This window comes from Passer domesticus, chromosome 37, assembly GCF_036417665.1.
Source record: "Passer domesticus isolate bPasDom1 chromosome 37, bPasDom1.hap1, whole genome shotgun sequence".
NCBI classification, from domain to species: Eukaryota; Metazoa; Chordata; class Aves; order Passeriformes; family Passeridae; genus Passer; species Passer domesticus.
The window spans coordinates 483282-510121 of NC_087510.1; the positions used below are offsets into that span (position 1 = coordinate 483282).

At 60.1% G+C, this 26840-nt stretch overlaps 2 protein-coding genes across 2 annotated transcripts in view; both read left to right on the plus strand.

The window, feature by feature from the left end:
- The first annotated feature begins 401 nt into the window (after positions 1–401).
- On the plus strand, positions 402–13192 carry WNK3 (WNK lysine deficient protein kinase 3). Its single transcript, XM_064402251.1, is given in 21 exon segments — positions 402–673; positions 2344–2516; positions 2579–2799; positions 2862–3019; positions 3093–3181; positions 3262–3481; positions 3860–4070; positions 4642–4706; positions 4751–5914; positions 5990–6106; positions 6512–6622; positions 6707–6734; positions 6801–6881; positions 6988–7604; positions 9005–9158; positions 9457–9503; positions 9867–10069; positions 10350–10488; positions 10490–10562; positions 10999–11117; positions 11629–13192. Coding segments are annotated over 21 exon segments (4251 nt in total). The 5' UTR covers positions 402–538; the 3' UTR covers positions 11755–13192.
- Positions 13193–13326: 134 nt separating this feature from the next.
- PHF8 (PHD finger protein 8) overlaps positions 13327–26840 on the plus strand; it is a 14276-nt gene continuing 762 nt past the window's right edge. The window contains exons 1-15 of the mRNA XM_064402252.1: positions 13327–14486; positions 15038–15123; positions 15649–15757; positions 16326–16486; positions 17098–17239; positions 17776–17962; positions 18717–18879; positions 20088–20175; positions 20706–20812; positions 21463–21554; positions 22191–22280; positions 22655–22824; positions 23024–23110; positions 23678–23760; positions 25351–25436. Coding sequence (XP_064258322.1) covers positions 14389–14486; positions 15038–15123; positions 15649–15757; positions 16326–16486; positions 17098–17239; positions 17776–17962; positions 18717–18879; positions 20088–20175; positions 20706–20812; positions 21463–21554; positions 22191–22280; positions 22655–22824; positions 23024–23110; positions 23678–23760; positions 25351–25436 — 1749 coding nt within the window. The 5' untranslated portion in view covers positions 13327–14388. The remainder of the gene's footprint in view (positions 14487–15037; positions 15124–15648; positions 15758–16325; positions 16487–17097; positions 17240–17775; positions 17963–18716; positions 18880–20087; positions 20176–20705; positions 20813–21462; positions 21555–22190; positions 22281–22654; positions 22825–23023; positions 23111–23677; positions 23761–25350; positions 25437–26840) is intronic.

The window sequence follows — 26840 nt, forward strand, 5'->3', positions numbered from 1 at the left end:
CCCCCCCCCAGATTTCGGGGACCCCCCCAATTAACCCCGCTGCCCTTATTAATTACACCCTCCCCCCCCGATTGCCCCCCCCCGCCCTATCGAAGCCTCTTTGTCTCCCCCGCAGGTCCCCCCCCCCCCCGCGGGGCAGGGGGTGACGCGGCCACCGCCGGTGCCACCCGAGGGGGGGACACCCCTAAAATCGAGGTGACCCCCCCCCCCAGACCCCCTAAACCACCCCCGGACACGCGGCCCCCTCCCCCCCCTTCATCCATAGGGGCAGCCGGGGCTGGCGAGGGGGCGGCGGGGGGGGGGTCACCCCCTAAAATTTACGGGCGGGTGGGGGGTGGGGGGGGAGTGGGGACAGCCATGGCCGCCGATCTGGGGGACCCCAAAACTCCCGCGGCCCCCCCCCGCCCCCCCAAAACGCTTCTTCCGCAAGAGCGTGGAGGTGCTGGAGGAGGAGGAGCGGGGCGAGCGCGGCGGCGACCCCGGCCCGCGGGGCGACCCCCGGCTCGGGGCGGGCGAGGAGGGCGAGGAGGAGGCGGAGATGAAGGCCGTGGCCACCTCGCCCGGCGGCCGCTTCCTCAAGTTCGACATCGAGCTGGGGCGCGGCGCCTTCAAGACGGTCTTCAAGGGCTTCGACACCGACACCTGGGTGGAGGTGGCCTGGTGTGAGCTGCAGGTGAGCCCCGAGACGGTGGGGGGGGGAGTTTTGGGGGGCTGGGGGTGGTGAGTTGGTGGGTGGGAGGTGAAATTTGGCTTATTTGGGGTCGTCGGATGGGGAGGATGTGTGATAGGTTCTTGGGGGAGGGGGGGTTTTAGGCTCTTCAGAAGATGGGGACACCCCAAAATTTGTCATGAAGCCCCTGATTGGCCTCTCAAGTTGGCGTTTAACTTTTTCCAAAGCCATGAGTGGCTCCTCAAACTCAGCTTGAGGCTCTTCTGAGGTCAGTGATCCCCAAAATCCCTGGAACCCACAGTTGGTCCTTTGAGCTCGCCTTGAAGTGAGGTGGGAGGTGTCTCTCCCAAATTCAGACACCCCAACATTCATCATGAGGCCCTTGGCTGGCTCCTCAAATTGATGTTGAAGCCATTTGAAAGCTGTGACAGGTTCCTCAAATTCATCTTGAGGCACTTCCAAAATCAGTGATCTTCAAAATCCACCCTTGAATCCCACAGCTGGTCCTTTGATCTCATCGTGAACCGCTCCCAAAGATTGGGACACCCCAAAATTCATCATGAGCCTTCTCAAATTCATCATTGGCTCCTGAAATTGACGTTGAAACCCTTCCAAAGCTGTGATTGGTTCCTCAAACTCATCTTGAGGCTCCTCTGATATCAACGATCTCCAAAATCAGCCCTTGAACCTTTCAGCTCACCTTGAGCCCCTCCCAAAGATGGGGACACCCCAAAATTCATCATGGACCCCCTGACTGGCCCCTCAAACTGAGACCCCAAATTCTCCACAACCCCCACAGTTGACCCCTCGGCCACCTCTGCACCCCACAGCCACCCCAAATCCCATCAATTCCCCCCAAATTGAGCCACTTGTTCCCCAAAGTGCTTTGTTACCCCCTGGAATTGGGGAATGATGATGATGATGATGATGATGATGATGACGACAGAGTTTGGGGGTGAGGACGATGACCCTGGAGTTGGGACATTGGTGATGATGATGATGATCCTGAAGGTTTGGGAGTGTCAGTGGTGGTCCTGGGGACTGAGGATGGGGATGATGGTGACCCTGGGATTTGGGGATGATGATGATGAAAATGATTCTGGAACTTAGAAGTGATGATGATAATGATGCTGGAATTGATGATGGTGATGATGATGATGGTGAGTCTGGGACTGGGGGATGATAATGATGATGATGATCATGATGCTGGCAATGATCCTGAGATTTAGACATGATGATGATGATGATGATGATGATGATGATGATGATGATGATGATGGCAATGACCCCGAGCTTTAGGGGTGTTGGTGATACTGGGGTTGGGGAATAATGATGATGATGATGATGATGATGGCAATGACCCCGAGCTTTAGGGGTGTTGGTGATACTGGGGTTGGGGAATAATGATGATGATGATGATGATGACAACCCTGGAGTTTGGGGATGATGGTGATGATGGTGGTGGAGTTGTGGGATAATGATGATGATGATGAAGATGATGATGGGGCTGTTAACAACCCTGAGGTTTATGCATGATGATGATCCTGGGGCTGGAGAATGATGATGAAAACGATGATAATTATGACAATCCTGGGGCTGGGGCTGCTAACGCTGACCCTGGAACCCGGAGCCAACGCTGCTGCCAGACCTTGGGGTGTGTCTGTGCCCCCCAGGACCGCAAGCTGACCAAGGCAGAGCAGCAGCGCTTCAAGGAGGAGGCCGAGATGCTCAAGGGGCTGCAGCACCCCAACATCGTCCGCTTCTACGACTCCTGGGAGTCCTCTCTCCGCGGCAAGAAGTGCATCGTCCTCGTCACCGAGCTCATGACCTCGGGCACCCTCAAGACGTGAGTTGGGGGCGTGGGGGGATGCCGGGGGGGGTCCGGGCGTGGCTGACGGGACCCCACAGGTACCTCAAGAGGTTCAAGGTGATGAAGCCGAAGGTGCTGCGGAGCTGGTGCCGGCAGATCCTGAAGGGGCTGCAGTTCCTGCACACGAGGACGCCGCCCATCATCCACCGTGACCTCAAGTGCGACAACATCTTCATCACCGGCCCCACCGGCTCCGTCAAGATCGGCGACCTGGGGCTGGCCACGCTCATGCGCACGTCCTTCGCCAAGAGCGTCATCGGTGAGCGCCGTGGGGACCTCGGGGACGCCCCCGAGGGCCGCCCCTGACCGCCCACCCCACAGGGACCCCCGAGTTCATGGCCCCCGAGATGTACGAGGAGCGCTACGACGAGTCCGTGGACGTCTACGCCTTTGGGATGTGCATGCTGGAGATGGGCACGTCCGAGTACCCGTACTCTGAGTGCCAGAACGCCGCCCAGATCTACCGCAAAGTCACCAGCGTGGGTGTCCCACCAGCCCCTGAGACCCCCAACCCTCCCTCAGAGCCCCCCAAGTCACCGTGTCCCCCCACAGGGCATCAAGCCGGCGAGTTTCCACAAGGTGACGGACCCCGAGGTGAAGGAGATCATCGAGGGCTGCATCCGGCAGAACAAGGCTGAGAGGTGGGGTGGGGTGGTGGTCTGGGACCCCTGCAGCCCCCCAGGAGTGACCACACTGACCACACCCCCCACCCCCACGCCAGGCTGTCCATCCGGGACCTGCTGGACCACGCGTTCTTCGCCGAGGACACGGGGCTGCGCGTGGAGCTGGCCGAGGACGACGCGGGGCTGGACCCGGCGCTGGCGCTGCGGCTCTGGGTGGAGGACCCCAAAAAGCTCAAGGGCAAGCACAAGGACAACGAGGCCATCGAGTTCAGCTTCAACCTGGACGCCGATGTCCCTGAGGAGGTGGCCTATGAGATGGTGAGGGCGTGACCCCAAAAATCCTCAGGACTGGCCCCTAATTGGTCTCGATTCTCCCCAAATGCAATCAACCTCCAAAATTGTGGGTCAAGCTCATCTTGAACATCCCCAAAGGCAGTGACACCTCAAAATCCACCCAGGAACCCAACAGTTGGTCCCTCCCACTCTTCTTGAGCCCCTTCCAGAACAAAAGTTACCTCAAAATTCATCTCTCAACCTCAGCTTGAACCTCTCCCAAAACCAATGACACCCTTGAACTCATCATTTAACCTCACCTTGGACCTCTCCCAAAACCAACACACACCAAAATTCTAGAACCAGCCCCGAGCCCCTCCAGCTCTCAGTGCCCACCCTAGACACCCCAATTTTCCCCCTCAGGTGAAATCCGGGTTCTTCCACGAGAGCGACTCCAAGGCTGTGGCCAAATCCATCCGGGACCGGCTGGCGCTGGTGAGGAAGACGCGGGAGAAGAAGCAGGCGGAGAGCAGGGGGGGCCCTGAGAGCCGGGGGGGCCCCGAGAGCGAGGACACCGAGGTCGATCAGCACGTGCGGCAGCAGCTGCTGCGGGAGCAGCCCCCGCCCGGCCCTGGTGAGACCCCAAAACTGCCCCTGGACACCCAGAACTGCCCCCACACCCTTAAACTGCCCTCTAAAACTGCCCCAGACCCTCAAACTGCCCCCTAAAACTGCCCCCAGTGCCCCCAAAACTGCCCCAGGTCACCCAGAACTGCCTCCAGACCCTCAAACTGCCCTCTAAAACTGCCCCAGACCCTCAAACTGCCCCCTAAAACTGTTCCCAACCCCTCAAAACTACTCCCCAGTGCCCCCAAAACTGCCCCCTTGTACACCCAAACTATCCCCCTTATCCCCCCAAACTGCCCTCAGCCCCCACAAATGCCCCCTGCCCCCAGTGAGACCCCCCCCTGGCAGTGACCTGCCCCTTTGCTCCCTCCCCACAGCCGAGGGGGGTCCTGGAAAACGCCCCAGGACCTGATGTCCCCGGTCCCTGTGGTGTCACCGGAGCATCTGAGCAGCTCTGGGGGTACCCACAGGGACCCCAGGATGGGGTGCCCCACCCTGTGCCACCACCGGTAAGTGCCTGTCACACTGGGGGTCCTGGGGGGGTCCAGACCCCCCTGGCACTGCTCTGTGTCCTGCAGGTGACCCAGGGGACCGAGGGGACAGCAGAGGATGGCACCGGAGGAGCCACCACGGAGCCACCTGGGCCTGAGGGGGACCCCTGTGGCTGTGGCGGGGGGTTGGTGACAGTGGGGGCACAGCCACAGGTGGCACCCGGGGCACCGGGGCCGGGGATGGCACCGAGAGTGGCAGCAGGGGTGGCACTGCCAGCTGCGGGGGGTGACAACGGCTCCTGGAGTGTCACCAGCGCAAGGGGTGCCACCTCCTACTGGAGTGCCACCAGCCTCGGGGGGCACACCAGCTCTGGGGGTGACACCAGCTCTGGGAGTGCCACCTCCAGCTGGAATGCCACCAGCTCCAGGGGTGACACCAGCCCAGGGGATGCCACCTGCTCCAGGAGTGCCACCCCCAGCTGGGGTGCCACCACAGTTGGTCCCCATGGTGCAGCTGCAGCCAGGCCTTGGAATTCCACCAACAGCCCCTGGGATGCCACCAGCCCAGGGGATGCCACCAGGTCCAGGAATGCCACCAGGTCCAGGAATGCCACTGCCATCTGGGATGCCACCAGCCCAGGGGATGCCACCACAGCCAGTCCCCACCATGCAGCCGCAGCTGGTGCCAGGGATGTCACCAGCTCCAGGGATGCCACCAGTGGTGGGGATGTCACCAGCTCTGGGGGTGCCACCACTGTCCATCATGACACCAGTCCTGGGGATGTCACCGGCCCCAGAGATGCCACCTCCATCCATGATGCCACCAGCCCAAGGGATGCCACCTCCATCTGTGATGCCAGCAGTCATGGGGGTGTCACCAGCCCCAGGGGTGCCACCTGCCCAAGGGATGCTACCACCATCCATGAAGCCACCAGCCTCAGAAATGCCACCACCATCCATGGTGCCACCAGCACAAGGAATGCCACCAGCACAAGGGATGCCAGCTCCACCCATGATGCCACCAGCCCAAGGGATGCCAACTTCATCCATGATGCCGCCAGCCCCAGCGGTGCCATCTCCATCTGTGCTGCCACCAGCCCCAGGGATGTCACCAGCTCCAGAGATGCCAGCCCCATCCATGATGCCACCAGCCATGGGGATGCCACCAGCCCCAGAGATGCCACCACCATCCCCAATGCCACAACCCCCTACGCTCCCTGGCCCCGAGGACCCCTCGGTGCCCGCCGAGGCCGCGTCCCTGCTGCGTGTCCCCGATGTCCCCGAAGTCCCCGGGCCACGTGCCCGGCAGCGCCGCGCGTCGTGCCAGCGCCCCGCCCGCTTCCAGCTCACCGTGCTGCAGGTCAGGGTGGGGCTGGGGGCCGGGGGGCTGTGTGGGGACATCCTGGCACGGTCACAGAGTGTCACCACCCCCCAGGTGTCCTCAGCTGGGGACAACACGGTGGAGTGCCAGCTGGAGACCCACGACAGCAAGATGGTCACCTTCAGGTTTGACGTGGACGGGGATGCGCCCGAGGACATTGCCTGCTACATGGTGACCCCCGAGCTGTCCCCGTGTCCCCAGCCTGTGTCCCCTCCCCAGTCCCTGTCCCCTGCCCCGGTCCCTGTCCCCTTTCCCAGCCTATGTCCATCTCTGATTCAAGCCCCTTGCTTCCAGTCCATGTCCCCTTCCCAAACCCATGTCCCCCTTCCCAGTCCATGTCCCCCTCCCTCAGTCTGTGTCCCCCACCCCAATTTGTGTCCCTGTGCCACCAGCCTATGTCCCATCCTCAATCTGTGTCCCCCCAAACCATGTCCTCGTCCCCAATCTGTGTCCCCCTCCTCAACCCATTTTCCCCCTCAATCTGTGTCCCCCTCCCCACTCTGTGTCCCCGTGTCCCCAGCCCATGTGCCCTTCCCCAGTCTCTGTCCTCCTTCCCAACCCGTGTCCCCCCTGCAGGTCGAGGACAACTTTGTCCTGGAGGGGGAGCGGGACAAGTTTGTGGAGGAGCTCAAGGCCATCGTGGAGCAGGCGCGGGGGCTCCTCGGGACCCCTGCCCCAGACCCCCAGGTGCTCCCCCTGCCCCCCGCCCCTGCCTCACCTCTCCCACCACCCCTCCCCGCCCGCTGACCCCCCAAATGTGTCTCCCCCCAGGTGGGACCCCTGGAGCCGCCAGCGGGTGGTGAGTAGTGGGGGAGGGGAGGGGGCTGGGGTCACCCCCCACCGCTGACCCCTCGCCCCCCACCAGGAGAAGGCCCCCCCCAGTCGTCACCCGTGGGGCGCTGGAGGTTCTGCATCAACCAAACCATCCGGAACCGCGAGGCCACCGGTGCGTCCCCAGGGGCTGGGAGGGGACACGGACCTGCCACCACCCCACCAGGGCTGGGGGGTGTCACCCCCACCCCATTCCTGATGGGGGTGTTCCCTCCCCGCAGGCCCCGGGGGACCCCCGCCCGCACGGAGAGCCCTGGGGACATCCCAGGGGGGTCCCCAAGGACAGGGGACAAACAAGAGCGGAGCGTCGGAGCAGGGTGGTCCGGAGACAGGGGTCCCCAAGGCCCAGGACCTGGATGTCCCCCAGGGACAGGAGTCAGCTGTCCCCAAAACGGAGGAGCTGGGTGTCCCCCAGGCTTTGGGGACAGCTGTCACTGGTCCCCAGGAGGTGGCTGAACCCACGGCACCAGAGAGGATCAACCCTGAACCCCAAGATCTGGGGGTTCCCCAAGGCCCGGGGCTGAGTGTCCCCAGCCCTGGACACTCAGACGTGGCTGTCCCCAAACCTCCAGAGCTCAATGGCCACCAAGAGCCCCTCATCCCTGGGGATGCAGAGCCAGGTGTCCCCCAGGGACAGGGCACAGTCACTGCCCCGTGGGAGCAGGAGGGACCCGGGGAACCGCCCGACCCCCCAGAGCCGGACGTGTCCCAAGAGCCAGGTGACCCCCAAGGACTGGGGACATTCGTCACTGGACCCCCAGAGCCACCAGGTGACTCCCAAGGAGTGGGGACATTCGTCACCGGTGCTTGGGGACAGGAGGGACCCCCAGGACCAGAGGTGAGTGTCCCCCACCCCAAGAGCTGGACACCTCTGTGCCCCAGGTGTCCTCCAGTCCCCAAGGACCAGAGGCTGCTGTCCCCATCCCCAGAACTTTGGTGTCCCCCAAACTCCAAGACCCCACTGTTCCCCACAGACCAGGAATGACTGTCCCCAACCCCAAACTCCCTGTCCCCCAAACCCTGAGTCCTTGGTGTCCCTGAACCCCAGCCCCAGCGCCCCAATGACCCCAGAACCCCATCCCCAAGACCTTGATGACCCCCAATTCCAAGACCCCAGTGACCCTAAACCCAAACCCTCATGCTCTTGGTGTCACTTTAACCTCAAGATGTCAGTATCCCCCAAACCCTCAACCCCCAGACCCCGCTGCCCCTGGTGTACCCCGTGTGTGCTGACATCCTGTTCCCATCCCTATCCCCAATCCTGATCCCATTCCCATCCCAATTCCCATATTCCCATCCTCATTCCCAATCCCAACCCCATTCCCATTCCTAATCCCATCCCCATTCCCATACTCCCATTCCCGTTCTCAATCCTGTTCCTGTTCCCAATCTCATTCCCATATTCCCATCCCAAATCCTGTTTCCATTCCCATATTCCCATTCCCATATTCCCATTCCTGTTCCCTTTCCCATTCTTAATCCTGTTCCTATTGCCATATTCCCATTCCCATATTCCCATATTCCCATTCCCGATCCCATTCCCATATTCCCATTCCTGTTCCCATTCCCATATTCCCATATTCCTGTTCCCAATCCCCTTCCCATATTCCTGATGCCGTTCCCATATTCCCATATTCCCATGTTCCCACATTCCCATATTCCCATATTCCCATATTCCTGTTCCCAACCCCATTCCCAATCCCGTTCCCATATTCCTGATGCCATTCCCATATTCCCATATTCCCATGTTCCCACATTCCCATGTTCCCACATTCCCATATTCCCATATTCCTGTTCCCAACCCCATTCCCAATCCCGTTCCCATATTCCTGATCCCATTCCCATATTCCCATATTCCCATATTCCCATATTCCCATATTCCCATATTCCCATATTCCCATATTCCCATTCCTATATTCCCATTCCCATATTCCCATATTCCTGATCACATTCCCATATTCCCATTCCCGTATTCCCGTATTCCCATATTCCCATTCCCATATTCCCATATTTCTCATCACATTCCCATATTGCCATTCCCATGTTCCCATTCCTGTTTCCATTCCCATATTCCCATATTCCCATATTCCCATATTCCCATATTCCCATATTCCCATATTCCCATATTCCCACATTCCCATATTCCCATTCCCATATTCCCATTCCTGTTCCCATTCCCACATTCCCACATTCCCACATTCCCATATTCCCGTTCCCAAGCCCGTTCCCGTCCCGCAGGCCGTGCCCCCCGCCTGCCCCCCGCCCGGGGGTGCCTCGTTCCCGCTGGGGCTGTGCCCCCGCCTGCGCAGCCCCCGCAAGGGCTGGGGCCGCCGCATCAAGAGCTGGGCCCGGCGCCTGCGCCCCCCCTCCGGCGGGGGGGACCCCCACACAGGTACGGGGGGGGGACCCCGAAACCCCTGGGGAGCCCATCTGCGCCCCCATGCACCCCTAAACCCCGTCTGTGTCCCCCATTTGTAGCCCTTCATGTATCCCCCCATGTGCCCCCCATTTACACCCCCCATGTGCCCCCCTGTACCCCCATTTACACCCCCTGTGTGCCCCCCGTACCCCCATTTCCACCCCCCTGTGTGCCCCCCCGTACCCCCATTTACACCCCCCATTTCACCCCATATCCCCCTGTACCCCCATTTAACCCCTGTGCCCCCCCCACTGACCCCCCTGTCCCACAGAGGAGCCAGAGGAACTCGGGGACCCCCCAAGGCGAGGGCACTGCCAGGTGGGTGTTGGGGACCCCAAAGTGCCCCAAGAACCCTAAAACTGCCACAGGAACCCTCCCAAAACTGCCCCAGAGACCTCAGAACTACCCCAAGAGACCCCAGAGTTATCCCAGGGACCCCCAAACCACCCCAGAGACCCCAAATCTGCCCCAGGGACCCCAGAGACTCCCAAACTGTCCCAAGGAACCCCCAAACTGCCCTAGGGACCCCCCAAACTGCCTTGGAGATCCCCAAAACTACCCTGGAGACCCCCATGTCTGTCCCAGGGACCCCCCCAACTGCCCCAGGGACCCCAAATCTCCCCCAGCCCCACCCTTCACCCCCATCTCCTGTCACCCCTCTCTCCCCCTGTCCCTCCCCAGCCACCCCCTGAGCCCCCCGACCCTGAGGGCGACTGGGGGGGCCCCAGCTCGGGCAGTGAGAGCGGGGGGCTGGGGGGACCCCCGCACCCCCCCGGGGCCCCCCTGCTCCCCCCGGGGTCCCCCGAGACCCCCCTGAGCAGCGATGGGGACTCGGAGCCCGAGGACGAGGCGCTGCGGGAGCAGCTGCGGCGGCTGCGGGAAAAGTGAGTGAGGGGCTTTTGGGGGGTGGTTTGGGGGGTCCTGAGGAGATTTTGGGGGTCCCAAGGGGGCTTGGAGGGGTTTAGGGACACCCCCTGACCCCACTCAGGCACTTCCAGGAGATGCTGGAGCTGCCACTGTGGCATGACTGGGACTTTGTTGGGGTTTGGGGGGGTCTTGGGAAGGGTTTGGGGGTCCCAGGAAGGTTTTGAGGGTTCTGGGAAGGGTTTTGGGGGTCCCGGGAAGGGTTTTGGGGACCCCCTGTGACCCCCCCTGCCCCCCCAGGCACATCCAGGAGGTTCTGGAGCTGCGGGCACGGCAGGACCGGGAACTGCGGGAGCTGCACCGGCGGCTCCGAGCCCTCAAAGAGGCCCGGGGGGACCCCCCCGAAATGGGGAGGGGGCGGCGGGACCCCACTCCAGCGCGGCCTCGGGGGGTCCCCGCGGCGGCCTCGGGGGGCCCGGGCACGAGGGCGGGGCCGGGGCGTGGCCCTGACAGGTTTGGGGGGAAAGGAGGGGATTTTGGGGGACAATGGGGGGATTTTGGGGGGCAAGGAGGGGATTTTGGGGTGCGGAGATTTTGAGGTGCAAAAGGGGGATTTTGGGGGGCTAGGAGGGGATTTCGGGGTGCGGGATTTTGGGGTACAAAGAGGGGATTTTGGGGTGGGGGAAGGGGTTGGGGTAAAAAAGAGGTTTTGGGGTGCAGGGAGGGGTTTTGGGGTGCCACGGGAGGGGGATTTTGGGATGCGAAAGGGGGTTTGGGGTGCAAAGAGAGGATTCTGGGGTGCAAAGGGGGGATTTTGGGGTGGGGGGAAGGGGGTTGGGGTAAAAAGGGGAAGTTTTGGGGTGCAGGGAGGGATTTTGGGGGTGCAGGGCTTGGGGTAAAAAGAGGTTTTAGGGTCCCACTTTTCCCAATTCCTCTCCCCTACCTGCAGAGGCCTCAGCCCCCTCCCCGGGCCCCCCGACCCCTCCGGCCCCCCCAAAAAAGGGGCTCTTCACCGACGACCTGCACCGGCTGGTGGACGAGTGGGTCCAGGACACAGCCAGGGCCCAGGTGGGGGGATTTTGGGGGGCTCCATTTTAGGGAGGTCTGTAGGGATCATTTGGTGGGGGGCTGGGAGGCCTGCACCCCTTTTTGGGGGGGCTGGAGGGGCTCTTTATCCCAGTTTTAGGGATCTGGGGGGATTTTTTTGGGGGGCTTGAGATGGTTATTGGGGGGCTGGGGGGAGCTGCTCCCCATTTTTGGGGGGCTGGGGGTGGGTGGGAAGCTGAGAGTGTTTTTTGGGGAGGGGTTGGAGTTGCTTTTAGGGGGCTGAACCCCCTTTTTAGGCGTATGGGGGGATCTTTTGTAGGGCTTCACCCCATTTTTGGGGGGCTGGGGGCATCTTGGAGGGCTGGCATGGCTTGCTGGGGAACCCTGAACTCCCTTTTCTGGTGTCTGGGGGGGTTTCCACACTCATTTTTTGGGGTGTGGGGGGCTGGAGGTACCCTTCACCCCTTTTTGGGGGTCTGGGGGGAATCCCCAAAACCTGAACCCCCATTTTTTTCCCTCCTTCCTCCCCCAGGCCACCTCCTCGTGGGTCTCCACCCTGCGCGGCACCCGTGGGACTCCCCGAAAATGGGGGGAGCTGCCCCCCCCCAAGCCCGCCCTGCGTGGGGGGGGCAGCCCCCTCCCCCCGGGGGCTGAGTGAAGGGGGGTCCCGACACCCTGCCCCCACCAAACCCCCCGATTTTGGGTCAAAATCCCAATTTCCAGCCCCCAAATCACTTTGTTTCACCCCAAACCCCCCTTTTATAACCCCCAATTGGGTGACCCTGAATTTCCAGCCCGAAAATGACCTCATTTCACTCAGAAATTTCCCTTTGTTTGGGTCCTGTGGTGTAACCCCTGTTTCTGGCCCCAAAAATGCCTTATTTTGCCCTAAAATTCCTTTTTTTTTGCTGCCTGTGTGGGCTGAACCCACTTTTTGGTCTCAATTCACCCCCAAAATTCCCTTTGTATGATATTCAACCCCCTCAGTTTCTGGCCCCAAAAGCACCACATTTTGACCCCAAATCCCCTCTTTTCGGCCCCAAAATCTTTCTATTTTATCCCAACCCAGCCCTTTTTTGGGTTATTCCCCCTTTGCAAGATTACCCCACTTTCTGGTGCCCAAACTCCCCTCATTTCATGTCAAAACTCCCCTTTTTTGTGCCCTGCCCACCCCAGTTTTCTGCCCCAAGTCCCTCATTTTACCCCCAAATTCCCTTTTTGGGCCATTCCCCCTCTGCATGAGGTGACCCCATTTTTTAGCCCCCAAATCACCTCATTTCACCCCAAAAATCTTTTTTGTGGCCTTTCCGCCCCTCTTTTTCACACCCCGTGAATGTGATGCCACTTGTTGGCCCCAAAATTGCCTTGTTTTACCCCAAAACCCCTTTTTGGGGCCTATCTCCCCTTTTTTAACCCTCCCACGACATTACCCCACTTTTTGCTCCCCAAATTGCATCATTTCTCCCCCAGAAAATCTCTTTTAGGGCCTGCTCTTCTCCCTCAGGATATCACCTTAATTTTCAGCCCCAAAATCTCCTAATTTCACACAAAAATTCCTTTTTTGGGCCTTGCCACTCTTTTTGTCCCCCACACTAAGTGACCCTAATTTTTAGCCCCCAAACAGCCTCGTTTTGCCCCAAAACACAAACGGTTGAACCCAAACCTCTCATTTATCCCAAAATTCCTTTCCCCCCCCCCCCAATACACTCCAGAGCCCCCAAAATTCCCATTTTTCACCAAAAGCCCCTCACAGGCCTGGAATTCCCTGTCATGTGACCACAGTGGAGGAGACCAGGCTGTACTGGTTTTACTGGTGACCCACCCCCCCATACTGGTCATACTGGTGCAACAACCCCCTCTCATTCCTGTACCCTTCCCTCAGCCCAATTTTTGGGTCATTTTGTTGTGTTTTCCGCTCATCTACCTCACCCCTTCACCAAGCCAGCAAGGTTTCGGGGTGAATTCTCGGGTGTTCTGGTTCGAGAGGGTGGGGAAGGCGTTTGTTTTTCGGGGAAATTGTTAAAAAGCGCGAGAAAAAAAAAGAAATCCTAAAATTTAAGAAATAAAAGCGTGGCTGGTGAGCGCCACTCCCAAAATGGCGGCCGGGTCGCCACACTCAAGGTGGCGACGGCGGCGCCACGCCCAAGATGGCGGCTCCGCCCCCGCACACCCGAAGGGGGCGTTTCGTCCTTCCCAAAATGGCGCCCTCGTCCTTCCCAAGATGGCGCCGCGACGCGGCCAAAATGGCGCCCGGGCCCCGCCCTCTCCCTCCCCGTTTCCGCGTTTGAATAAAACTTTCCCGGGCGGCCCGGAGCGCGCAGAGGCCGCGGCGGCGGCGGCAGCACCGGGCCCGGGGTCGGCAGCGGCGGCGGCGACCGGGCGGCGGCGCAGGAGCGGCCGCGAGAAGCGCTGGGCCTTGCCGGGGCGGGCTGCGGCCTAGTCGGGAGGTGGCGGTGGGGGGGGGCGCAGGCCTCGCGGTATCCCGCAGGCCTCGGGGGGATCCCGCCGGCCTTGAGGAGGTGCCGGCGGCTTTTTGGGGATCCCCAAAGCTTTTAAGGGGTCCCGAGGGTCTTTGGGGGGGTCTCGGGGACCCCACAGCGCGGGGGGAAGGGGCGGCCGAGACCCCACGGGCGCTGTGAGGGAACCCCGGGCCCTGCGGCGCTTTTGGGGGTTCCCACACGCTATAGGGGCGGGGGGACCCTGTAGGCGCATTTTTGGGGGGCTCTGGGCCGTATAAAGCCTCGGGGAGGGGGTCCCTGAGTCCTGGTGACCCTTGGAGGGGTCTCTCTACACCTCTAGACCCTTTTGGGGGAAGTCTTAGGCCTTCATCAATACCTGAGGGGGACCCCAAGTCTCTGTAGGCCCTTTTGGGGTGCCCCCGGCCCGTATAGGTTTTTTTGAGGGGTCGTGCTCCTCAATTCCCCTCGGGGTCCTCTGCAGGCCGCGTTTTGGGGGGGCTTTGGGGCTGTTTGTAGGGGAGCACCCGAGGGGTTGGTTTTTGGGGGTTTTTTTTGAGTAGTTTTTTTTTCCAGTGAGTTGTTTGAGGGGTGTTTTTGGGGTGTTTTTTGAGCCTGTTTTTGGGGTTTTGCTGAGGCTGTTTCTGGGTGTTTTTGGGGCTGCTTGAGGGTTTTTTGTGAGGCTGCTTTTGGTGTGTTCTTGAGAGCATTTTCCTGGGTTGTTTTTTTTGTTTAGAGGGGATTTTCGGGGGTCTGGCGGGCAGCACGCGGATGTCCCGGGCCGGGGGGGGGTCGCGGGGGTCCGTAGGGTCGGGGGTCGCCCCGGGGGCCCGGCCATGGCCTCGGTGCCCGTGTACTGCCTGTGCCGCCTGCCCTACGATGTGACCCGCTTCATGATCGAGTGCGATGGCTGCCAGGACTGGTTCCATGGCAGGTGAGACTGGGAGCACTGGGAGGGACTGGGGGGGGGATTGGGAAGGAACTGGGGAGGGACTGGGAGCACTGGGAGGGACTGGGGGGGGACTGGGAGGTACTGGGACAGGGCTGAGGAGGGGGACTGGGAGCACTGGAACAGGGCTGAGGGGGCACTGAGAGGTACTGGGGGGACTGGGAGTAGTGGGAGGCATCTGGGAAGGACTGGGAGGCAGTGGGGGGGGGACTGGGACAAGTCTGGGAGGTACTGAGAGGTATTGGGTGTACTGGGAGGCATCTGGAGGGGACTGGGAGAAGGTCAGGGGTACTGAAAGGGACTCGAGGGGGTATTGGGAAGGACTGGGAGAAGCCTGGGTGGTACTGGAGGGCACTGGGAGAAGTCTGGGGGGGCTCTGGGGTACTGGGAAGGTCTGGGAGGGACTGGGAAGTACAAAGAGAGTTCTGGGCTGCCATGGGGGTTAGTGGAGAGGTGGCTGGTGGTTACTGGGAGTTACTGGGGAGGTGCTTGGTGGTTACTGGGAGACACTGGGAGTTACTGGGGTGTCCCCACAGCTGCGTGGGGGTGGAGGAGGAGGCGGCGGCGGAGATCGACCTGTACCACTGCCCCCAGTGCGCCGTGCTCAGGGGGCCTTCCGTCAGTGAGTAGGACTGGGGAGACTGGGAGGGACTGGGATGGGGGGCACTGAGCGTCCTCTGCCAGTGAGTGGGACTGGGATGCACTGGGATGGGGGTGGGGGAGATGCTCTGGGCTCCCTGTGGATCCCTGCTGTGTACTTCTGTTCCCCGGTTCCCTGTGTGTCCCCATGTGTCCGTGTCCTTGCGTGTCCCTCTATCCCCATGCTTGTTTCTGTCCCTGCGTGTCCCCATGTGTTCCTGTGTGTCCCCACGTGTCCCCCTGTCCCCGGTTCCCTGTGTGTCCCCATGTGTCTGTCCTTGTGTGTCCGTGTTCCCACCATGTCCCTGTGTGTCCCTTTATCCCCATGTGTGTTTCTGTCCCTGTGTGTCCCCGTGTGTCCCCATGTGTCCGTGTCCTCGTGTGTCCGTGTTCCCACTGTGTGTATCTATGCCCATGTGTGCCTCTGTCCCTGTGTGCCTGTGTCCCCACTTGTCCCTGTGTGTCCCCACGTGTCCCCCTGTCCCCACCGTGTCCCTCTGTCCCGCAGTGAAGCGGCGCCGTGGCCCGGCCAAGGCCCCGGAGCAGGATCCCGGCCGTCCAGCCCGGACCGGCAGCGCCCAGTTCATCCGGGAGCTGCGGGGCCGCACCTTCCCCAGGTGAGGGCAGGGCTGGGTGAGGGTCAGTGCCAGGTGAGGGTCAATGCCAGATGAGCGTCAATGCCAGGTGTGGGTCAGTGCCAGGTGTTGGTCATTCTCAGTGAGGGTTAGTCCAGCTGTACCCCTTGCACAGGTGAGGGTCAGTGCCAGGTGAGGGTCAGTCCAGCTGTACCCCTTGCACAGGTGAGGGTCAGTGCCAGGTGAGGGTCAGTCCAGCTGTACCCCTTGCACAGGTGAGGGTCAGTGCCAGGTGAGGGTCAGTCCAGCTGTACCCCTTGCACAGGTGAGGGTCAGTGCCAGGTGAGGGTCAGTCCAGCTGTACCCCTTGCACAGGTGAGGGTCAGTTCTGGTCAGTCCTGAGTGATGATGGTCACTCCTGGGGGGTGTCGGTCACTCTTGGGGGTCTCACTGCTCTGCTCTGCACCCCCAGCATGGATCAGGTGCTGCTGTGGCCCAGCAAATGATCAGGGGTTGGGTGATCCCTGTGGGAGTTGGGGGGGGTCCCTATGGGGTTCAGGGGGTCTGGGGTCACTCCCGGGGGTCTCACCCCCCTGCTTTGCCCCCCAAGTGCGGACGAGGTGCTGCTGCGGCCCAGCGGGGCCCAGCTGACCGTGGAGTACCTGGAGGAGAACAGCTTCAGCGTGCCCATCCTGGTGGCACGGCACGAGGGGCTGGGCATGACCCTGCCCCCTCCGTCCTTCACCCCCCGCGACGTCCTGCACCACGTCGGTCAGTCTGGGGGGGGCCTGGGGGGCTTTGGGGGGGCTGGGGAGCTTTTTGAGGAGCTGGGGGTGTCAGGGGGTCCCCAGGACCCCACAACAGGGGCTGGGTCCTCCTTATAAATTCACTTTTTGCATTCTACTGGGGGGTCTTGGGGGGACAGGTGAGGGTCTAGAGGGCCTCCATTCATGGTATGGGGTGCATGGGGGTGTCTGGGGCGTCTGGGAATGTCGGGGAGTCCCCAGGACCCCACAGTAGGGTCAGGGTCCCCCCTATAACTACATTCCCTTGTTGGCTTCTTACGCTGTGTTGGGGGGTCTTGGAGAGACAGATGAGGGCCCAGAGAGTCCCTATTCAGGTTTGGGGGTGCTCAGGAAGGTTTGGGGGGGATTTTTGGGGTCCCCCAGCTGGTTTTGGGGTGCTTAGGGAGGATTGGGGATGCACAGGGAGGTTTGGGGGGGGTTTTGGTATCTCCCAGCCGTTTTTGTAGCGCTCAGACAGTTTTGGGGTGCACTGTGAGGTTTGGGGCGGGGGGGTTTTGTGATGCTCAGGCAGTTTCAGGGCACACAGAGAGGTTTTGGGGGGTTTTTGGGGTGCTGAGGCAGTTTTGGGGCCCTCAGGAGCTGACAAGGTGGTGGCCGTGCTGGACGTGGGCCGCCAGGCCGAGCTGCGCATGCGCCTCGGGGACTTCGTGGCCTATCTGGGGGGACCCCGGCGCGAGCGCGTCCTCAGCGTCACCGGCCTGGAGTTCTCGGACACGCGGTGGGTCCCGGTGCTCCCAGTGCCTCCCAGTCCTGCCTAGTCCTTTCCCAGTGCTCCCAGTAATTCCCAGTTCCTTCCAGTCCTGCCAGTGCTCCCAGTGCCTCCTCCTCCCGCCTCCTCTAACGACAGGGATCCCCAAAATCACAGCTCCTCCCCCTTCCCTCCTCTTCCAACCCCAGGACCCCCAAAATCCCAGATCCTCCCCCTTCCTTTCTTTTCCAATCTCAGGAATCGCCAAAATCCCAGATCCTCCCCCTTTCCTCCTCTTCCAACCCCAGGGACCCCCAAAATCCCAGATCCTCCTCCTTCCCTCCTCTTCCAACCACAGGAACCCCGAAAATCCCAAATCCTGCTCCCCACGGACCCCCAAAATCCCAGATCCTCCTCCTTCCCTCCTCTTCCAACCACAGGGAGCCCCAAAATCCCAGACCCTGCCCCTCCCTGGCATTCCCCACTGCATCCTCTCCCCCCTGAGGTACCCCATGCCCCATGGGGGGGTTCCCCAGCCCCTGACCCCCGTTTTTGGGGTGCCCCAGGCTGTCGAACCTGGTGCAGACGCCGCGGATCGTGCGGAAGCTCTCGTGGGTGGAGAACCTGTGGCCGGGGGAGTCGGCGCGGGAGCGGCCGAGCGTGCAGAAATTCTGCCTGATGGGGGCCAAGGACAGCTACAGCGACTTCCACATCGACTGCGGGGGCACCTCGGCCTGGTACCACGTGCTCAGGGTACGAGGGGGCTTTGTAGGGGATTTGGGGGGAGTTGTAGGGGATTTGGGGGGAGTTATAGGGGATTTGGGAGGGTTATAGGGGAATTGGGGCTGGGGGTGTTGTTGGGCTACGGTAACTGTGGGGGCACCTCAGCCTTGTACCACGTTCTCACAGTATGAGAAAACTTTGTAGGGGATTTGGGACGGTTTATAGGGGATTTTAGGGGGAGTTACAGGGAAATTAGGGCTGGGGTGTGTGGCTACAATGATTTCCACATTGACTGCAGGGGACCTTGGCCTGCTACCACATGCTCAGGGTACAGGGTGGGGTGCTCCAGGAGTCTGGGGAGTGGTTTTAGAGGGTTTTTAGAGGAGATTTGGGAGCTTTTTGGGGTAATTTGGGCTGGGGGTGTGTGGTTACAGCGACTTCAATGTTGACTGAGGGGGCACCTCGGCCTGGTACCACGTGCTCAGGCTACAAAGGGAGGTGTTTCAGGAATCTGGCGAGTTTTAGGTGGTTTTTAGAGGAGATTTGGGAGCTTTTTGGGGTAATTGAGGTTGGGGGTGCGTGGTTACAGTGACTTCAATGTTGACTGAGGGGGCACCTTGTCCTGGTACCTCGTGCTCAGGGTACAAGGGGTGGTTCTCCAGGGATCTTGGGAGGGAGTTTAAGGAGTCGTAGAGGGAGTTTGGGGGTTTTAGAGGGGATTTTTGGAGGAACCAAACCTGGCTCTCTTACGTGTCCCACGTGTCCCCCCTCACGTGTGCCCCAGGGCGAGCAGATCTTTTACCTGGCGCGTCCCTCGGCCGCCAACCTGGCGCTGTTCGAGGCCTGGAGCAGCTCCCGGAACCAGCCCGAGCTCTTCTTCGGGGACCAGGTGGATCGGTGCTTCCGGTGCCACCTGCGCCAGGGCCAGACCCTCTTCATCCCCACAGGTGAGGGGGGGCTCGGGGACAGCTGGGCACGGCCTCGGTGCCATCTGTGCCAGACCCCAAATGCACCTGCGGTGTCACCTGTGTAAGGCACAGACACCTTCAGTGTCACTTGTGTGACCTGTGCAAGGGACAGAGACCCCCAGTGTCACCTGTGCCACCTGTGCCAGACCCCAAATGGAACTGTAGTGCCACTTGTGTAAGGCACAGACACCTCCAGTGTCACCTGTGCCACTGTGCAAAGGACGGAGACCCTCAGTGTTACCTGTGCCACCTATGCCAGACCCAAATGCAACTGCAGTGTCATCTGTGTAAGGCACAGACCTTTCCATTGTCACCTGTGCCACCTGTGCCAGACCCCAAACAAACACCCAGTGTCTCTTGTGCAAGGGACAGACACCTCCAGTGTCACCTGTGCCATTGTGCAAGGGACAGAGACCCCCAGTGTCACCTGTGCCACTTGTGCCAGTCCCCAAACACACCCTCAGTGTCTCCTGTGTAAGGCACAGACACCTCCAGTGTCACTTGTGCCACCTGTGCCAGACCCCAAATGCACCTGCGGTGTCACCTGTGTAAGGCACAGACGCCTTCAGTGTCACTTGTGGGACCTGTGCAAGGGACAGAGACCCCCATTGTCACCTGTGCCAGACCCCAAACACACCCCTAGTGTCTCCTGTGTAAGGCACAGACATCTCCAGTGTCGTTTGTGTCACCTGTGCCACCTGTGCCAGACCCCAAATGCACCTACAGTGTCACTTGCATAAGGCACAGACACCCCCAGTGTCACCTGTGCCACTGTGTAAGGGACAGAGACCCCCAGTGTCACCTGTGCCAGACCCCAAACGCACCCCCATTGTCACCTGTGCCAGTACCAGACCTCCCCAACACACCCCAGTGTCACTTGTGTCACCAGGGGAGGATTTGATGACCTTGGGGACCCCCCCACTGTCTGCTGGTGGGGGTGGGGGTCAGACAAGGCCTCCCAGTAGCTCCCAGTAACCCCAAAACTTCCTTAGCAATCCCCAACAAGCCTCTCCTTTCCCAGTGGATCCCAGTGCCCTCTTGCAGCTCCCAGTGCCCTTCCCAGTCCCCCCAGTGGCCCCTCCCAGTTCTCCAGTTGCCCCAGCTGCTGGTGCCTGCCCCAGTTGCCCCAGTTGCTCATGCCTGTCCCAGTGCTCCCAGTTCTCCCAGTTGCCCGTGTCTGTCCCCAGGCTGGATCCACGCCGTGCTGACCCCCGTGGACTCGCTGGCCTTTGGGGGGCACTTCCTGCACAGCCTCAACATCGGCATGCAGCTCCGGTGGGTTGGGGAGGGGGCTTTTGGGAGGGTTTGGGGGGTTCTGATCAGGTGCTGGGGGTGTTTGGGGGTGTTTTCGGGGAGAGTTTGGGGGGGGCTGGGTGAGGGTTTGGGGGTTTTGGAAGGGTTTTAGGGATTTTTTGGGGTTCTGGGGGTGTTTTTGGGTTTTGAGGGGGATTTGGAGATGTTTGGGGGGGCTTTGGAGGGGGTTTTGGGGAGAGTTTGGGGGGACTCTGTGAGGGTTTGGGGATTTTGGAAGGGTTTTAGGGATTTTTTGGGGTTCTGGGGGTGTTTTTGGGTTTTGAGGGGGATTTGGGGGGGTTTTGGGGAGAGTTTGGGGGGGCTGCGTGAGGGCTTTGGGGGAAATTGAGGAGGATGAGGGAGGGATTGGAGAGTTTGGGGGAGATGGGTGAGAGTTTTGCGTGCAGAGAAAATTTCAGGGTGCCCTCAGCCCAGCAGGTGCTGTGGGGTGCCCGTGGCCCCCCCTAAACACCCCCCCCCAGCCCCCCCTGACCCCCCAAAACCCCCCCCAGGGCGTACGAGCTGCAGCGCCGCCTCAACACCCCCGACCTGGCCAAGTTCCCCAATTTTGAGACCGTCTGCTGGTACGTGGGGAGGCACCTGCTGGACACCTTCCGAGGTGGGTGCCCCTCCTGGGGGGCTGGGAACACACCTGGGGGGGTTTAAAACCCACCTTGGGGGGGTTTAAAACCTGTCTGGAGGGGCTGGGAACTCATTTGTGGGGGGTAAAAGTCTGTCTGGGGGGGCTGGGAACACACCTGGGGGGGTTTAAAACCCACCTTGGGGGGGTTAAAACCTGTCTGGAGGGGCTGAGAACCCACCTGGGGGGGGTTGAATCTATCTGGAGGGGCTCTAAACCCAACTGGGGGGGCTGGGAAGTCACAGGGTGGATTTTAAACTTGTCTGGGGGGGTTAAAGTCATCTGGGAGGGCTCTAAACCCATCCTGAGACCTTTAAACTGAACTTAGGGGGCTATGAACCCACCTGCGGGGGCTTTAAACCCAACTGGGGGGGGGGTTTGGGGGGCTGCAAACCCACCTGGGGGCGCTTGAAACTTGTTTGGAGGGCGTTTAAATGTTGGGGGGGGGGGCTCTAAACCCATCTGGGGGAGTTGGGGATCCCCCCAAGAAGGGTCTGGTGGGTCCCATCCTCAATTTTTGGGGTGTCACTGAGTTTTACATCCTGAATTTGGGGTGTCCCTGTGGTTCCCATGCTGGTTTGGTGGTTCCCATGCCAATGTGGGGTTTTTTGGGGTTTTTTGGGGTGCAGGGCTGCGAGAGAACCGCCGGCACCCCGCGGCTTATTTGGTGCTGGGAGCCCGAGCCCTGACCGGGGCCTTCCGAGCCTGGACCCGCCGAGAGGTTTGAGGGGGTCTAGAGGGGTTTTGGGGGGAGTTCAGAGGGGTTTTCGGGGGGTCTAGAGGGATTCTGGGGGTCTCCAGGGTGATTTGGGATGGTCCTGAGGGGTTTTGGGGGGCTCCAGATTGATTTTGGGATGGTCTTGAGGGGTTTTGGGAGGCTCCGGGGGGATTTTGGGATGGTCCCAAGGGGTTTTTGGGGGGCTTCAGATGGATTTTAGGATGGTTCCAAGGGGTTTTGGGGGGCTCCAGATGGATTTTGGGATGGGTCCCGAGGGGTTCTGGGGGGCTCAGGGGGATTTGGGAGAGTCCCAATGGGTTTTGGGAGGGTCCTGATGGGTTTTGGGGGGCTCCAGATGGATTTTGGGGGGCTCCAGATGGATTTTGGGGGTATCCTGTGGGGTTTTGGGGCCTCTGGATGGATTTTGGGAGGGTCCCAAGAGGTTTTGGGGGGTCCAAATGGATTTTGGGAGAGTCCTGAGCGATTTTGGGGGGGCTCAATGTGATTTTGAGGGGATTCCAAGGGATTTTGGAAGGTCCCAGGGGTGGGAGGTTTTTGGGGGGAGGTTTTGGGGTTCCCCAGGTTTGGCATCTCCCCCATTTTAACCCTTCCCCCCCATTTTAACCCTTTCCTCCCCAGGTCCTGGCAGAGCACGAGCAGGAGATCCCCGAGACCGTCCGGCCGGGGCAGCTGATCAAGGAACTGGGCAGGGAGATCCGGCTGGCAGAGGTGAACTGGGAGCACTGGGAGGGACTGGGAATGACTGGGGGGACACTGGGAGGGATTTGAAGTGCACTGGGAGGGACTGGGAGCAACTGGGGAGGAGCTGGAAGCAACTGGGGGAATGGGGGGCCACTGGGAGAGGTTTTGGGGTTACTGGGAAGGACTGGGGAGGGACTGGGAGAGGTTTTGAGGAGGTTTTGGGGTTACTGGGAGTGACTGGGTAGGGACTGGGAGAGGTTTTGAGGAGGTTTTGGGGTTACTGGGAGTGGCTGGAGAGGGAGTTGGGGGGCTTCTGAGGAGGTTTTGGGTTTACTGGGAGGAACTGGGTTATACTGGGCCATACTGGGACATACTGGGAGCTCTGTATCCCCTCCCCACAGGAGCTGTTCCAGCAGAGCACGGGGATGTCGGGGACCCCCTTTGGGCCCCCCTGGGGGGTCCCAGGCCCCAAAAAGGGGGGGCCCCGCAAGCCCCCCCCCAACTCCCGCCACTCCCGACGAGGGGGGGACCCTGAACCCCCCCCCCAGCCCCCCTGGAGGAGGATGAGGAGGTGAGGAGGCACTGGGAGGGACTGGGGGGACACTGGGAGGAACTGGGAGGCGACTGGGAGGAATGGGGGGAGCACTGGGAGGAACTGGGGGGCACTGGGGGAGGGTCAGATATGGGGGAGGGCTGGGTTTGGGGGAGGAGTGGATTTGGGGGGATGGATTTAGGGTCCCCTCCCCTAAAATCTCGGGGTGTCCCTCCAGGTTGACCCCCCCAGCTCCAGCCCGGAGGAGACGGACCCCGACTCCGAGGGGGACCCCCAGATCCTGCTGGCCAACGGGGGGGTCTCGGTGAGGAACTGGGGGAACTGGGGGGTTTGGGGTGGTCCCAGAGAGAATTTGGGAGAGTCTCAGAGGGGGTTTGGGGGAGCTGGGAGGGACTTGGGGGGGATCCAGAGGGTTTTGAGGGGACACTGGGAGGGGGTCCAAAAGGGAATTTAGGGGGGCCTGGGGGTATTCTGGGTTGGTTTTTGGGGTGTCCTAGAGGGGTTTGAAGGATGTGGGATGGATTTTGGGGCTCATGGGGATCCCAGAGGAGTTTGGGGGGGGGAGCTGGAGTGGTTCTGGATTGTTTGGGGGGGCTGGGAGGGACTTGGGGGGGGCACTGGGAGGGGTTCCAGGGGGGGATGAGGGGTTCTCGGGTGGTTTTGGAGGGGCCAGAGAGATTTAGGGTTTCAGGGATAGATTTTGGGGTTCAGAGAAGTCCAGGATGGGTTTTTTGAGGGGGTCAGGGATGGGTTTTGGGGTTCGCGGAGGGGGGTTCCCCTGACGCCCCTCCCCCTCAGGCCCCGCCGCAGCCGCCCCGGGGGGCTCTGGGGGTCCGCCCGCCCCCCCATCCCCCCCCCTGCTCCCCCCCAGCTCCCCCCTGGACCTGGACTCGGAGGAGGAGCTGCAGATCGACGAGACCCCCCCACGCGGCGGGGCCCGCGCCGGCCTGCCCCGTGGGTACCCCCAAAACATCCCCAAAACAGCCCCAAAATCATCCCAAACCACCCCCAAAAACATCCCCAAAAACTGACCCCAAAATGCCACACTGCCTGCCCCGTGGGTACCCCCAAACCACCCCCAAAAACACCCCCGAAATTATCCCCAAAATCATCCCCAAAATCATCCCCAAAACCACCCCCAAAAACATCCCCAAACCTGACCCCAAAAATGCCACACTGCCTGCCCTGTGGGTACCCCCGAAAGCATCCCCAAAATATCGCCGAAAACATCCCCAAAACACCCCCAAAATCATCCCCATACCGCCCCCAAAAACATCCCCAAAAACATCCCCACACCTGACCCCAAAAAATGCCACACTGCCTGCCCCGTGGGTACCCCCAAAACATCCCCAAAACAGCCTCAAAACACCCCAAAATAACCTCAGAAACATCCCCCAAACACGATCCCAAAAACCATCACAACAACCCAAAATATCCCTAAAACCACCCCAAACCTGACCCCAAAACATCCCCCAAAACTTCCCCAAATGACCCCAAATATCCCCAAAAAACAGCCCAAAAACATCCCCCAAAACAAGCCAAACCTCACCCCAAAACACCCCAAAGCTGACCCCAACCCCAAAAACACCCCAAAGCTGACCCCCGCCCCCTCAACCTTTATTTCTGGAATCTGACCCCAATCCCGTTTTCGGGGTGACCCCAGTCCCCCATCCCCATTTCAGGGTCTGACCCCAATCCCCATTTTGGGGTTTGACCCCAATCCCCACTTTGGGGCAACCCCAATCCCCAATCCTGTTTTTGGGGTGACCCCAATCCCCATTTTCGGGGTCTGACCCCAATCCTGTTTTTGGGGTGATGCCAATCCTGTTTTTGGGGTGACCCCAGTCCCCAGTCCCGTTTTTGGGGTGTCCCTAATCCCCATTTATGGGGTCTGACCCCAATCCTGTTTTTGGGGTGACCCCAGTCCTGTTGTTGAGGTGATCCCAATCCTGTTTTTGGGGTGTCCCCAATCCCATTTCCAGGGTCTGACCCCAATCCTGTTTTTGGGGTGACCCCAGTTCTGTTTTTGGGGTGACCCCAATCCCCAATTCCATTTTTGGGATCTGACCCTAATCCCCATTTATGAGGTCTGACCCCAATCCTGTTGTTGGGGTGACCCCAATCCTGTTTTTGGGGTGTCCCCAATCCCCATTTCCGGGGTCTGACCCCAGTTCTGTTTTTGGGGTGACGCCAATCCTGTTGTTGGGGTGTCCCCAATCCCCATTTTCGGGGTCTGACCCCAATCCTGTTTTGGGGTGACCCAATCCTGTGGTTGGGGTGACCCCAATCCTGTTTTTGGGGTGACCCCAATCCTGTGGTTGGGGTGACCCCAATCCTGTTTTTGGGGTGATCCCAATCCCCCATTTCCGGGGTCCTGACCCCAGTTCTGTTTTTGGGGTGACCCCAATCCTGTTTTTGGGGTGACCCCAGTTCTGTTTTTGGGGTGACCCCAGTTCTGTTTTTGAGGTGACCCCAATCCCTTTCTTGGGGTGACCCCAATCCAGTTTTGGGGTGACCCCAATCCCGTTTTTGGGGTGTCCCCAGGGCTCCCCCGGAAGCTGCCCCGGGCCAAGCCCTGCTCTGACCCCAACCGGGTGCGGGAGCCGGGGGAGGTCGACTTCGACATCGAGGTGGGTCTGGGGGGGTTTGGGTCTCTGGGGGGGGTTTGGGGGGTGCTAAGGGAATTGAGGTGTCCTGGGGGGGTCTTAGGGGGGTTTTGGGAGGGATCCATGGGGGTATCTGAGGATTTTGGGGGGTTTAGGGGAACTGGGAGTGTCCTGGGGGGGTTCTTAGGGGGGGTTTTGTGGGGACAACCTGAAAATGGGGATTGGGGAGCACCCCAAAAATGGGGTTTGGGGGGGGGGGTTGTTTCTGACCCTCTGCTTCCCAGGAGGGTTGCACCCCAGACTGGGGTGGTTTTGGGGTATTTTTGAGGTACTTTTGAGTTGTTTTGGGGTATTATAGAATATTTTTGGATGTTTTGGGGTATTTTTGGGGTGATTGTGATTCCCTGCCCCCCAGGGAGGGTTACACCACAGACTGGGGTGGTTTTTGGGGTACTTTGGGGTATTTTTGGGGTGTTTTCTGACCCCCTGATCCCCAGGAGGATTACACCACAGAGTGGGGTGGTTTTGGGGGTGTTTTGGGGTATTTTTGGGTGTTTTTGGGGTACTTTTGAGTTGTTGTTCGGTATTATAGAATATTTTTGGATGTTTTGGGGTATTTTTTGGGTGATTCTGATTGCCTGCCCCCCTAGGAGGGTTACACCACAGACTGGGGTGGTTTTTGGGGTATTTTGGGGTATTTTTGGGGTGTTTCTGATCCCCTGATTCCCAGGAGGATTACACCACAGAGTGGGGTGGTTTTTTGGGTATTTTGGGGTATTTTTGGGGTGTTTCTGATCCCCTGATCCCCAGGAGGATTACACCACAGAGTGGGGTGGTTTTTGGGGTAGTTTGGGTATTTTTGGGGTGTTTCTGATCCCCTGATCCCCAGGAGGATTACACCACAGAGTGGGGTGGTTTTGGGGGTGTTTTGGGGTATTTTTGGGTGTTTTTGGGGTACTTTTGAGTTGTTTTTGGGGTATTATAGAATATTTTTGGATGTTTTGGGGTATTTTTGGGGTGATTCTGATTCCCTGCCCCCCAGGAGGGTTACACCACGGACTGGGGTGGTTTTTGGGGTATTTTGGGGTATTTTTGGGGTGTTTCTGACCCCCTGATCCCCAGGAGGATTACACCACAGACTGGGGTGGTTTTTGGGGTATTTTTGGGGTATTTTTGGGGTGTTTCTGACCCCCTGATCCCCAGGAGGATTACACCACAGAGTGGGGTGGTTTTGGGGGTATTTTGGGGTATTTTTGGGTGGTTTGAGGTACTTTTGAGTTGTTTTGGGGTATTATAGAATATTTTTGGATGTTTTGGGGTATTTTTGGGGTGATTCTGAATCCCTGCCCCCCAGGAGGGTTACACCACGGACTGGGGTGGTTTTTGGGGTATTTTGGGGTATTTTTGGGGTGTGTCTGTTTTCTGACC